The sequence below is a fragment of the Falco biarmicus genome, chromosome 4 (assembly GCF_023638135.1).
Source record: "Falco biarmicus isolate bFalBia1 chromosome 4, bFalBia1.pri, whole genome shotgun sequence".
In the NCBI taxonomy this organism is placed as follows: Eukaryota; Metazoa; Chordata; class Aves; order Falconiformes; family Falconidae; genus Falco; species Falco biarmicus.
In genome coordinates this window covers 84,089,282-84,103,466 of record NC_079291.1, presented here as the reverse complement: position 1 = coordinate 84,103,466, position 14,185 = coordinate 84,089,282, and the positions used below count along the sequence as shown (strand labels likewise).

General features: G+C 40.8%; 1 protein-coding gene across 4 annotated transcripts in view; it reads left to right on the top strand.

Annotated features, from left to right (window-relative positions):
- Window positions 1–12,659, top strand: part of SMURF1 (SMAD specific E3 ubiquitin protein ligase 1) — a 47,498-nt gene extending 34,839 nt beyond the window's left edge. For 2 of the 4 annotated variants that reach the window (XM_056336140.1, XM_056336138.1), the window contains exons 10-18: window positions 700–904; window positions 1,157–1,260; window positions 2,940–3,054; window positions 4,027–4,205; window positions 5,027–5,164; window positions 5,495–5,615; window positions 7,111–7,312; window positions 8,138–8,213; window positions 8,960–12,659. In XM_056336140.1, coding sequence (XP_056192115.1) covers window positions 700–904; window positions 1,157–1,260; window positions 2,940–3,054; window positions 4,027–4,205; window positions 5,027–5,164; window positions 5,495–5,615; window positions 7,111–7,312; window positions 8,138–8,213; window positions 8,960–9,059 — 1,240 coding nt within the window. In that variant the 3' untranslated portion in view covers window positions 9,060–12,659. Of the gene's footprint in view, window positions 1–699; window positions 905–1,156; window positions 1,261–2,939; window positions 3,055–4,026; window positions 4,206–5,026; window positions 5,165–5,494; window positions 5,616–7,110; window positions 7,313–8,128; window positions 8,214–8,959 lie in introns of all 4 variants that reach the window. The other 2 variants (XM_056336139.1, XM_056336137.1) reach the window with 1 other exon arrangement.
- The last annotated feature ends 1,526 nt before the right edge of the window (window positions 12,660–14,185 follow it).

Below are 14,185 nucleotides of genomic sequence, written 5' to 3'. Positions count from 1 at the left end.
AAGGCAGCCAAACTGTTACAGTACTGACCCTGGAAGCAGCCTGGTGGTGCTCGTTGTGCCTAAGATCAGACTTTTTCCTGGATCTGAGTTGTCTGTGCTTGAAGCCAGCTGAGGAATCCCTGTACCTAAAAAATAATTGCTCCACAACCCAAATAAAGTACTGATGGATACTGACAGTTGAATGTATGAAGTTGCAACTATTTGGGACAGGTACCTCTTTCTCTTTTGATAAATATAGATACGGTATTTTTACTGTGTCAAGAATCCCCAGCCTTATCTTGCATGGAGCTGGAGTAAAATTCATTGTGGTTGTTAGATAGTTGCATTTATAAAGCTGTAGTTTGTTCCATTAGATGTCTCTTTTCATGTTAAACTCTTGAAAGTTGACTCCATATGGGAGTAATACCAAACAAACTTTTTAATTACTGCTCAGTCAGCATTCAGTGATCGTGCTCCACAGCCTTCCAGAATGTATTGCCATATGAAAACTGAGCTGAAAAGTGCTGAAACTCCTTATTGTAAATATCTGTATTTCTTACATCCTTGAATGTAGGGTAATGATGCTATGGAAGTTACCCAGCTGAATACACATTTCACTCCAGGTTCCTCTTAGAGAAGCTTAATCAGTTCTTCCATCATTCTTTTAGATATTCCTTATTGTTATGCTTCTAGAATAAATATTTTACTTTGCTTTCAAAGCCATCAATGCCAGCTAAAAGAGCCGAGCCAGCAGCCTCTGCCAGCTCCAAATGAGGGATCACTAGAAGACGGTGAGGAGTTGCCTGCACAGAGATATGAAAGAGACTTGGTACAAAAGTTGAAAGTTCTTAGACACGAGCTCTCTCTTCAGCAACCTCAGGCTGGTCACTGTCGCATTGAAGTGTCCAGAGAGGAAATATTTGAGGTATTTGACTTTTTTTACTACTAATAGCAGCTTTTGTCACTCGAGTTGAGTAAAACTAATCTTTGCTTATAGCAAGTTTGCTTCAAGAGGGAGGTAGTGAATACCACCCACCAGTTTGCTTCAGAATTAGCACTTTTAACAGAATAATATTTTCGGTAGTTGAGCAGCAATCTGTGTATTACAGTAGTGCATCTTAGTAGACTTAATTATAGGAAGGAAATAAAATACCTAATTGTAAAAATACACATATAGGAATCCTACCGTCAGATAATGAAGATGAGACCAAAGGACTTGAAAAAGAGGCTTATGGTGAAATTTCGAGGAGAAGAAGGCCTGGATTATGGAGGAGTAGCAAGGTGAGATTTGGGGGTTTGTCTGACACTTTTTAACTGTTAAATTGTCCTTAAAGTGACCCGTGGCTGATATCACTCCCTTTCAAATTACCTGTTAGTGGTATGCGTAAGTTATTCGTTTATAGGCAGTGCTTGTAACTTCGGTCTTCATATCATGGTAGATGGGAAAGTGGAACCATGTGATTTAACAGTTGTCCCACAGCCCTCCTGGTGTTAAAGGCTCATGCTAAATGACTTGGTATGCTTTGTATTTGGGAACATTACTGGAATTAATACCAGATTGACGCGTTTCTGTTTCCCCTCTTCTCCATAGGTACTCTGTTTTCATCACCATTACCCAGTGAGTGTAAAAGGCTTGTTTAGGATAGGCTATTGATCTTACTGGAGAAAGTGCTGATCTCAGCAACAGGCTCCAGTTTCATAAGTGAAAGTGTGATCAGCTCAAACTGTGAGGTCTTTCAAGAAGCATATAGACTCTGAAGTAAAATCCAAATCACAGCAAAGGATTTGTTAAATGCACCTCTCTGATTTCCAGTGAATAGATCGTGAGACGATAGGGGTTCCTTTTTGTTATGCCTCAGCCACATTCAGGAGAGTCCTCTGATCTGTTGGAGCAGGAGTGGAGATGAACTAATTGTAAACTAAAGGCTAAACTTTTAGAGAGGACTTGCCTCCCTTTTAAAAATAGTAGTAATTCCCTGTGGGTTTAATCAGATCTGAAGTTGATTGTAGCATCACCAAAATGCTCATCTTTGCAGTGGCTCAAATGCATTGTGTAAATTCACTGAGCGATTTCTCAAATCCACAAAGGCATCACCCACTTAGATGTCTTTCAGTAACCCATCGCTGGACAAAGGGAAAAAGTTGGAACATTCTGAGCTGCCTTACCCGAGGCAGCCTTGAGTGTTGACATCCTGTTGCCCTGATGGCTTTCCTAATTGCCCATTTGTTGCAACAGGCTCTTTCAGATCACCATGGCTCCACATCTAAGCATTACATTTGATAGTTCTCTCAGAATATTTTGGACTGGGATGGGTGTCCAAATTTAAGAATAAAGGGGCATTTGTCGTGGTGAGTTGGGAGGTCATAAATAGCTTTAGTTCCATTCCAACCTGGTATGTTACTGAGGTGAGAGAATTTACCTGACCCCTCCTATTTTAATGTGTTTGGTCTCTCTGCCCCTTCTGGCAGCAGAGATTCTGTAGTTATCAAGCATTTGCAGAAAAACAACTTTTCTAAAATCAGCTCAGTCACTGGAGGTCTTTAAACAATAGATTTTTTGACCATTTCTTCATACTGTACAGGTTGAGAGGAGCCGATCTCTTAGTTTCCAAATACCTGAACTCTGTACAAAGTCAGGATTTTTTTGGAAGCGGGTCTTGTTCAAACTCAATTTGTTGATGGTGTTGTCTTAACAGCCTGCTATAGGCTTCTCTAATTGACTTTAGTCCCCTCAGTACTTCCATACTAAAACCAGTCTGCCTGTGAGTGGAGTAAGACACTGTGGGTTTTTAAGCATACCTTTTTGGTTTGCAAATGGAAGGCAGTACAAGGTGATCTGAGTTTGAAATGAGCATTTCATAACTGATGATTCACATTAATTGTGTTGTCTGAAACTTAAGTGGAAGTTGTACCCTTCTAAAATACTTTTTTTTTTTTTTTTTTTTTTCCCCGTTGGGCAGAGAATGGTTGTATTTACTGTGCCATGAAATGCTGAATCCTTATTATGGACTCTTCCAGTACTCTACTGATAATATTTACATGCTGCAAATCAATCCAGACTCTTCTATCAATCCTGTAAGTATGAACTTCTGGGCGAGCAACATACCTACTTCAACAGCTGTCCCCTGCGGTTTTTTGTTATAGTTGTTTTTCCATGACAAGAGCATAAACTGAAAGGTAAAACAGAATAAGAATGTGTTAACGAATCTTATATTGATATAGTGTGAAGCAGAAGGGTTTTGTTCAGAAATTAAAACCTTGATGGAAGAGGTGTCCTTTGATAAATATCTGTTTTCTTTGAGATGCACGGTGATTTTTAGAAGGTGGATGGAGGTGAAATTCATCTTCATTGTGAACGCAGGCGGTTGTGCAGACAGCGCTGCATTCTAAGCAGGGTTCACCCCTGACAGTAGGGGTTTATGTGCCTGCCTTGCCCTTTCTTAACAAGCTGCTTTGCTTGCTTTTTTTTTTTTCCCTTACTGGAGGATTTGTATTGATGCAGACGCTGAAAGGAGCAGCAATTCTGTATTAGTACAAGCGAGTTTTTCCTGGCCTGACATTTCCTGACATTTGCTCCGTAAGGTGGGGAAGATGGATTGGCAGAATCTCAGCTGTAGGATTTAGGCCTCAGTATTCAAAAGTCAGTTTATAAGCAACATGAAAGACATGAAGGAAATAAGCACGTGGCTTGCTTCCTGAAGAGCAAAAAGATTTTGATGGTTAAAGAAGAAACTAATGTGTTTGGAATCGTCGTATCTTCTTGGATTCTGGAGGTTTTGTGGGGATTTTTTTCTTCCAAGTTTTGCCCTTTGAGAGGGCTAGAGAACTTGTATCCAATTGGTTAATCGGGTAATGCACAGAGACTTGTTTGAGGCATTTAATCATTAAATGCTTGTGATGTTGGTTGCCTTATGAGGAAAAATGGTGGCTCCTCTTGCCCAGAGGGTTGCCGGTGGCTTGCGTGGGTCGCCGGGCTGATGGCGCAGACATAACCACAAGATGTCAGTCTCTGCTGCTGCCTGATTTTTCTCTCCTCTCTCCCTGCAGGACCATTTGTCTTATTTCCATTTTGTGGGTCGGATAATGGGTTTGGCTGTGTTCCATGGACACTATATCAATGGGGGGTTCACGGTTCCATTTTACAAACAGCTTCTGGGGAAGCCCATTCAGCTCTCCGATCTGGAATCTGTTGACCCAGAATTACACAAAAGTTTAGTCTGGATCTTGTAAGTACTGTATTTATCAATTGTCTCACTGTAGGGAAGGTGGGATAGAGTGGCAATAGCAAGATAATGCTTTACTGAAAATGCAAAAATCTTGTCTCAGTGGAGATCTACAAAATTACTAAACTACTCTTTCTATGTCAGAAAGCTCAAGGTACTTGAGGAAAAGTTCTCATTGCACACTCTGTGTTAGCTCTCCTTGCAGCAAAGTAAATACTAAAACATTAAATGTTGCATGAATACAGTAGAATATCACAGCATCAAAATCCAAACTCAGGACAGAGTTCTGAGGGGAAGTACAGCCTTGTTCAAAAGAAAACCGACTTTGGTTAAAATGGAAATAAATGGAAGTAATTTGGATTTCTGTATGCTTGCAGTTCAGGAGAAAATACAACGTTCAGTGTAGCTTTGGGACTCTTCAGCATTTGCATTATCTCAATTTCTTTTCCTAAATGCTGTTTTGAATTTTTTATTTTAAGTTACTGATGTTGTTGAAGTGCTTCACACTGGTATGGACCAGATTAGTGTTGTGTGTATGTATACATATATGTATGTGTGGCTTTGTGTATATAGAGTTTTATTCATTACCCTGAGTACTACTAGAATTAGACGGATGACCTACATCTGACCAGGCTCTTCAACATGCATTAAGTGTATGGAAATGGGTGGCTGTGGCAGTGTTCCTCTTGAGGTGTGAAATGCGGATGGCTAGTTACCAGGTGTATCCTGAGGACAAAGTGTTCAAATAAACTGTCAGAATCACCACTGAGAGTTACCAAAATATCAGAAATACTCTGTTTACCCCTCTGTCTTTCCATTGCCAGAGAGAACGATATCACCCCAGTTCTGGACCATACATTTTGTGTGGAACACAATGCTTTTGGGCGGATTTTACAGCACGAGCTCAAACCAAATGGCAGGAATATTCCAGTGACAGAAGAGAACAAGAAAGAATATGTCAGGTACTGCAGAACAAAAATATATCCTGCAAATGTAGTGGAAAGAAGATTTTTCTTAATCTAGTGAAACTAATGAAATAAGTATTTGGGGAGGAAATACCTGATTTATAAATTACATGAGTGTTTTCATACAACAACAAAATAAGATGCGTGAAGATGAAGCTGTGAATTATACGTTCTTTCTTCTGTTGATGGTGCAATAATTAATTCTTTCATAATACAAAATGTGTGTATTAAAGCAAGTTCCTCTGTAAAACGAGAGTTTTCCAGCTCTGCTACAAACAGCCCAGTCCTATCTAGCTCATCATCCTTGACTGTCTTTACCCCCCACAGGTTGTATGTAAACTGGCGTTTTATGAGAGGAATAGAGGCACAGTTCCTGGCTCTGCAGAAGGGTTTTAATGAACTTATTCCTCAACATCTCCTTAAGCCTTTTGACCAGAAGGAACTTGAGGTATGTATTTTATCCACATAGAATATTGATTTGTAATTTGTTCGATCCACAATCAAGCACCAGTTTTAAAAACAAAACCCCGCAAGCAGATGACAAATAAACACACAAAACTTATTGCTGTTTATATACCAGAAAGCTATGTATTTGTTTAAAAAACCCTTTTCGTTTTTTTCTGGACATTCTTGAGAGGGCTACTTAAAGAGAGAAAGACAAATACACCGTGTTGTCTAACTAAGGACTAATGCTGAAAGCAGGTGGTCTGAGCAGGGAGAGAGTACTGCAAGTTTGAGGAATTCTTGGCAAGACCTAATGTGTTATCTACCCCAGAATTTGTTTTCCTCATAACTTTTCATGCATGGCTGGTTTTACATGCACATAAGGCATGGCTTACAGGGACTAAAATAGAAATGTAGGACATATAGTAAAGAAGTTAATTTGTCCTCTCATTTAATCCTGAGGTGCGGAATGCTGCCTCTTAAAATAATTCCTGTTACAGCAATTTTTCCTCTGTTTTTGCCTTTTTTAAAAAAAACGAGGCAACCTGTGGAATATCAACCATTTGTGGTATTGGAAGCACTAGCTTTGTGCTAGTCGTTCGTGCATACTGATTAATCCCATGAAGTTATTGCATTCCATTTACTAGCTGCTTGAAAAGGCAGATTAAAAATCCATTAAATATTTCAATACTGTCTGCGTCAGAACAGTCACAACTGTCCTAGTAATGTAAACAAGTGTAAGTGGGTGCTGTCTTGGCATGGAAAGGCAGCTGCTAAACGGTAGCTCTCGGAAATGTGATCATCAATGTGGAATATTATGGGATATTTAGAATATGACACACATTTTGTTTTGGGGGATAGAGTTTTCTCTAAGCCATTTATTTGTCACTGCCAGGGGAGGCAGTTAGGTTCATGGCCAGCAGTGACTTCCATTTATAGTATTTTGCAACCTGGTGTAATGTGGGAGAGAATTGAAGTAATATGTGCAGTCTGTATCAGAGCCCCTCACAAGCGACATCAGAAAACAGATGAAAAGTTTCTGTAGTTTGTTGTGGAACAACAAAAAAACCAGGATGTTGCCATAAACTGAGCAGGATTCTGTCGCAGTTGGTACTGGCACCTCTAGGACAAACCTGCATCAGATCAGTGGTATGGGGCGCAGTAGGTGCCCTGCCTTCTTCCAGGAAGAAGATATGCTGTACTTATAAAGATATGCTGTACTCTCCAGATAGCATAGATTTAACAAAGCAGGTCTTGAATGGGCTTCTAGTTCCCTGTGCAAATTCTCATTCTGGGAAGTGGACCCCTTGACCTCCGTTTCCTTGCCATTACACTAGAGAGATTTACTGCCAGTTCAAAACTGTTCTGAAGCGTTACCTTGCACCAAAAAGGTGCTTCCAGTGGATGAGGAATGCCAGGCTTCGTGTCGGATGTGTGTTTTTATAGCTGCAAACCTGAAATGACTCTGAATGTTAAAGCATGTTCTAATCCTTTAATAGCTAATCATAGGAGGCCTGGATAAGATAGACCTGAATGACTGGAAGTCAAACACGCGTCTAAAGCACTGCATGGCAGATAGCAATATTGTGAAGTGGTTCTGGCAAGCGGTGGAAACATTTGATGAAGAAAGAAGGGCAAGGCTGCTGCAGTTTGTGACGGGTTCGACACGTGTCCCGCTTCAAGGTTTCAAGGCTTTACAAGGTGACTGATGTGGAGGCCGAGTTAACCGGTGGTGGGAGAAAGAGATAAAAATCGTGTGGTATTTACTAGCCCCTTGTAAAATATCAGCGTATTACTGGATAACTCAAGCACTTACAAACTTTAGATCCCAAGAGCCGTTTTACATTTGTCAGCAGCTCTGCTGATGGCGAACACTTTAGCCATTGCTGATAGTGATAGGAGCTGGTAAATCTGTCATCATGAGCGCTTGGACTGGTGTCAATATTAGCTTATCGGTCTCCTACAAAGCTGTGGACTGATGTTAAAATCATAGCGTGCAACCACACCACACTATTATAGAGCTGACCAAACAACTTTTTCACATGAGAATTGTAGTCCCTTCGTCGTTTGGCCACAAACCATTAGACTTCAAAAAAAGTTCCTGAAAATCGCAGGTTTTGTCATGGGAAAAGGTGGCAGTGTCCTAGACTGTTGTGATTCTCAACATTCTACCTGTTGGCTGACAGTAAACTGATGTTCAAAATTAAAATACCTAGTTCTGTTTTACAAGGAAAAGCTCCTTGTACTTAAGCCTTTTCATTTTTAAAGGTGCAACTTCGTTAATGTAAATTTAGCAGCTTTCCAAAATAACTGGTCTGCAAATTAATTGTCATGAATAGTCCTGTCGCTTCTGCCATCCCTTCATCAGCTGCACATCTGATCTACAGATCTCGCCTATGACAAACTTGTTTGCAGCTGCAACTGTGATTTGCTCTCCTGCCTTTTTATAAGTAGCAAAATTTGCGTGCGTGAATGATGTTTAGTTGAAGTGCATTAACTAGAATGTCTGTCTGTAAGGTTCTACAGGCGCTGCAGGACCCAGACTGTTTACCATCCATTTAATAGATGCAAACACAGACAACCTTCCAAAAGCCCACACTTGGTAAGATGAAAACATTCTGCATGCCACTGCTTGCTTTCCTTTTGTCTTGGTTTAAAGGAGAGTCATCTCTGTTTGTCCTGGGTATGGATTAACCATCTGATGAGCAGAGATGACTCCCAAGTGCGCTCTGCTAGCTTGAAAATACCAGTTCTCTGCAGCCCGCAAAATAATCAACTTCTCTTCTTATAGCTTGATTTGTCTTCTATACTACCTGTGGTTTTCATTTACCCCAGAGTTGATTATTCTGGATAGCGAGATGTTGTAAGTTTATTTCTATGTGTTCAGCAAAAATATTCACCAAAAAATCACTCACTGCAATGAGACCTCGTGCAGGATTACAATTTTCAGATGTAAAATGTAGGAAAAGCATGCTATTGGTATAGTATAGGCACAGAACTGAGCTCTTGTACAGAAGGCTCACTCTGTCAGAGACGGGAAATCATTTCGGCAGCGGCACAGATTGTCTGCAGGCAGAGCAGGGAGCAGGCCTGCCTGAGGTCTTGCTTTATTTGCAAGTCCTCTGCATCTGCCACCTGCCACCTCCTCCTCCTGAACGCTGCCCTATTAAGTCATGCATTCCTGCTGCAGAAATACAGTTGGTTTTTATCTTGTGTCCTTCGGCCACTGAAGTGGCTGAGGCTTTCTTTGATTTTTACAAATTTTATCTATATGTCGCTGATCTAGAATTTTTTCCCAATAAATATTTTGGATTCACATGCTGCAATGTGTTGTTATTTCACCTCTAGCTTTAACCGGATTGACATTCCGCCTTATGAGTCATACGAGAAGCTTTATGAGAAGCTGTTGACAGCTGTGGAAGAGACATGTGGGTTTGCTGTGGAGTGAAAAAGCAACCAAAGGAAACAGATGCTAGCTCATGGACCACCAAATCAAAAGCTAGAAGAAGCTTGCTGTGAACTTCCTGCTAAGCTGTCTGAAGCATCGGAACTCTAGACAACTTAGAGATGGGGCTGTTTCCCTTCCGCCGCTGGTGGATGAGGGTGGGGGTAGGGGCTCTTGTTGGTGGCTTCCAACTCAATTTTCTCCCCTTTGTTACAATAACCCCTTCCCTCTTCTTCCATCCCCCATAAAACAAAACGCAGCCAAGTTCAGCATTTGGCTTTGGTTACACAGGATATTCTGCTAGATTTGTAACACATATTGTGATAGGGTCGGTGACCTGTGGGGTTTTTTTAATAGGAGAATCAAAGTGTAATTAAGAATGAGCTTAATTTGCTGAGGACTTGCAACTGGTAGGTGTACCTGGTTAGTTTGTCTTAAATCAAGCTTGAGCCCTTGTAGAGTCCAGCGGGTGCAGAGCGTCTGACTGGCACTAGAATTTGCATTGCACATTTTCAACACCTGTTTAAAAAGTAAACTTCTAGCAGAAGATACCTCCATACGAACACTTAACTGAAAGGTAAAGAAATCCAAGTTCTGCCTTAGCAGGAAGCTCCCAGTGGAAGCTGTGGCTCACCTTGAGAAAAGTGAAGGAATCTGGGACAGCTTAAATGGTATTGTATGATTTCTTTGTGGTTGTCCTGGCTGAAATCTAATTGTTTTGCACATGAAAACAATTATTTTCTCCTGCAGAATTACTTTCCATAGTTTGTTCAGATGTAAGTACCTTGCAGAGAAGCCTTGTTAAGGAGGAGACAGAGGATAAAAATCTATTCAATCCCAAAGCTGTGATTTCTGTGCCACTGTTGTACCCAAGACGTGTTTGTGTGACTTCAAATTCTAAGACTCACATGGAAATTGCTAAAAGCTAAGTTAACAGAGCAGACTTCTGTTCCGAATTTTTTGGCCTTGGGAAAGGTTTATTTGGAGGTTGAGGTAAAAGGGTAACTATATAGTGAGTACATTTTAAATGTTACGGAAAGCTATTGGAAGAATTTATGACTTCAGTTCTGTAGGGATGAAAATTTCTCCAGGGAGCCATGTAAGGCTATTTTTTCAAATATCTGAAACTAATATTAAAAGGTTTGTTCTCTAACACATTGCTAAAACAACTTCCCAGGGGAAACAAAAGCAAATCAAGTACCTGAATCACTAACATTTTTTCCAGTTTGCACACCAAGATGAGATAGTATTTTAACAAATAACATGGCTTCAGAAAGACCCAGTTATCTATCAAACATGTCTAAACTTAAGTAAAGCAGACTTGCTTGTATAGGATTTTTTTTTTGTCTTTGGCAAGCCTGGTTTTTAGAGAGATTCATTACTGAAACATTTAACAGATGTTATGTTTATGGAATAGTGCATTGAAATTCAGCTGTGGGTAAGAGATCGTCCTTAGAAGATGTCTACTGGAATACTTCTATTTTGTCTTTTTTTAATTGAATTTGATAATAGCTTTAAACTGTGATAGGACAGAAAGTAGACACTTGTCAAAACCCTGGCATCTTTCTCTGTTTTGCTTGTGGTTTTCTTTTTTCCATTGACCATGTTTCTTGTGATTTGTTGTTGGGAGTAAGGATTGCATTGGAGGTGTAAAATTGTACCATATTGTGAGATTCGCACAGGGTGGCTAAAGATGCTCATCCTGCAAGACTGTACAGGAGAGGTGTATTTAGACCCATGTTCTGTAGGAATCTTTTGGCACTTGGGGACCAGTTTCTACAGTACTGGTTGTTGGGACGTAAATGAAACTGTGATTTTTGCAGGAGAGAGAGGAAATGCAGCTCTCAGCAGACGAGCGTCTGTACGGTCTTGGGCTGAGTAGCAGAATCCCCGCAGCCCTGGATTTTCAGAGTGGCTGTGAAGTCATACCTGTTCATAGAGTGTATTTAATCCTTTCAGTACGTTTGAATGTGCAATAAACCAGTCAGATAGGAAAAATGCAAAATGGATTATTGCCCAAAAGCTTTGCATGCAGTCTCATGTGGATTTTTCACTAAAAAGAGTTTAAAAAATGCAGATACTAAAGCCCACCACCAACAAAAATCCTATCACGCAAGCTGTACTTGCAGCACAACCAGCTCAGTAAAAACCAAGCGAGGTGAAGGTAAGGCCCTTGATTTGGAGATCTATAGGTCGAGTAGCTTTATGTCAATGACACAGTTGACATACAGTAGTTCCTGATGTCTTTGCTAGGTCAGTGTTTTATTGAATGCACAAAATAAGAATAGGCAAGGATTGTGGTTTTGAAAAGTCCGTCTGTTTTTTGCTGTATTTAAAAGCCCTTGTCAAGGTACCTCCTCCATGCTGACAGTAATGAGAATAGGGCACTGTCCTTTTTTATTATTTCAGTCCTTTCTTAACCAGCTTCACCACCTCTCCCATCGTGTTGTCTTTGCAATTTTGTGCCACTTAGTGACGACGAAGACGTTCTTTTGTATTGTTCTGTACATGCATTTGAGGCAGGCCTTAAAGCTGGTTGGGTAGATAGAGAGAAAATAAAGAAGCGAGGCGGAACGGGTTTTAAGCGATGGCTTATTCTTCCTGTGGCTGGGTTCAAGGCTAGGGAAGGGTGAAATGCAAACAGGAGTTTGCATGACTGGAGCCACTGACTCGTGGAGGTCTCGGGAGCTGTTCGAAAAACCTCAGCTGTCTGAATCTGTATGTTCATTCCCACTCGGTCTGCCAGCACTTGAACTGGTTGTTGAACTTCTCAAACTTGCCCAAAGAATAACATCAAGTCTGGTGTTCATTTTGTCTCTACGCGTTTCACCTTGTACATGGACACTCTTGGATCTGACCTGAAGGAAGTACAAGGTACAGTGTGTCTTTTGTTCCTGTCCTAAAGGCGAAGCTAAAAGCTGGTCCATTGGCACAGACCTTCAGTGCTTGCCCTGATACTGCTCATCAGCCTATACTATATGCTCAGGGATGTAGGAAAACCACCACTTTGCTCGTGTTTTAAATCGGGAAGAAACGAGACTGTTTTATGAATGTTAGCATTAACTTGGGCATTATGTTAGACGAGACCCTGCTTCAAAAAGGCTGCTCGAAGCTCCAGATGGTGAAATCAGCGTTTGCTCAGCAGTATGTACTTAGTTCAAGTCGAGGTGGTTATGAAATCCAACAGATTTTGTAAATTAGTGATCCAGCCACCGGGCCCTCTGGAGCTGGTGCCCAGGTTCAGGGCCGTGTGGCACAGCAAGTTCCCAGAAACACAGTATGGATCTGTTTTTAATTTGTTATTTTTTTTTTTGTTCCTCAACCACTTTATAATGTATTTTTTTAATTTATTATTTTGTAATGTCATGTTTAAGTATTGCTGCTATCCTTGTTATTCTTCCCACTGTTTTTATTGCAGATTTATTTTGTGAAAGTTGTACACTAATGTTTCATTTTATGTCTAAATCAAAGTATTTAAAGAAATACTAGTTCTATTTAATGTGGTTATGGAACCAGCTGGAATAAACAGTGATTGTATAGTAGGCTGGACCCAGGAGGTCATGTTCATTTTTGTTACATATGCAATAAACTCACAACTTTAAATTGGCATCTACCATTTTGTTTGTTAAAATATTTATGGAAGTCACAGGAAGATTGATACGCTTGGAATTAAAGCGTGGCAGAACTGTGCTTAGCTTAGCTGGAGGTGGGGTGGAGGATAAAGGCAGAGCGTTAAAAACAGCAACAAAAAAAAGGTATTGCTGTTACCGAAAATGGTGTGGCACTACAAAATAGTGAGTAAAGTTTAAAGAAGAAAAATCCAGTTTGTTTGACAGACCCAGAGTTCCGTGTGATGAAGCTGCCCTGGCCTTAGCACCGGTCTCTTACACGTATTGAGCATCAGTGTTTGCTCACAGCAGTGGCTCGCTCTGTTGTGAGTACCAGCACCCCGGCCGTGGGACTGTGGCTGTGGTACCTCATTCCGTGGGCAAGGTACAGAACTGCAGCTGATTTAACAGATTTATATGAACTGTCCAGATAAAAGTCTTCCTTTCCAGGTAGAATGCTTGTTTCAGTCATTTGTCCTGTTATTTTTCTAATCTCAGTTTTCAGGAAAGAAAGTATAATCCCCCCCCCCCCCCCCCTCCTTTTAATGAGAATTGGAGAAAGAGTCATTAATGCAGATAAATCTCTGCTTTCCTGATTGTTTGTTCTAATTAGTAGTGTTTGGCAAGTAGAGAAAGGCGGGTCCGAGGATGAGGATGGTGCTGGCAGCGATCATTCGGTGCTCTGTGTTGGGGTGCGCCCTGCAGCAGCGCCTTCCCTCTCTAAAGTTAAAAGCTAAGATTTCTTTAATCTGTGCATATTTGTTTGCTTTTTTTTTTTAAAGGGAGGAAAATTCAGTAATATTTTTTATTCCTTGAGTAACTTCACAATATGATCAAATGCAGTACTATATAGTGAGCAAATGGCTGGGGAGCTGGTTTCTCCCACCCCCTCGTTTCAGCCAGCAACAGGGACTGCGTGATGATTTGGAGCAAGAAATGCTTTCAGTCCTTCGGTGCTCTGTCAAACACTGGTTCTGCTGTGTGTTTTCTTTAATAAATACTTTTTGTGAAGTATTCCTGATTTCTGGGATCCTTTTGGTATGTGGACGTAGCGAACAGAGAGGGCGATTCCTGCAGCCCGCTCCAGTGGATGTGGTGTGCTGTAGGACTTGTGCACTACGTGAACTTTTTGAAAACATGATAAAAAAAATAATATTTCTCTTAGGAGATCTTACAGAGCTCAAGGAATTGACTGCCTCTTCCATGGAAGTTTGGCAAGTCAACTAAATTCCTCAAGTAAATTTTACAGTCTCTGCCTCTTCCTGCAGGACGTACAAAACAAGACTGAGCAGAAAGTGCTGCTGTCATAGTGGCAATTTCTTTTCTGATTTGTGATGATGCTCCTGTGTCCCGGGCACTCTGCCTGCCCTGCCCCCTAGTATGCACTTAAAAAAGACATGGCAGAATAGGGTTTAATTCACAAAGCTCTTTATATTTTCTGTTGGAGCTTTACAGTTTGATGCCTAGCTAAACCCTCTCCCTTGCTTCCCTTTTCAGTCTCTCTTCGCATGTGGCTTAGGG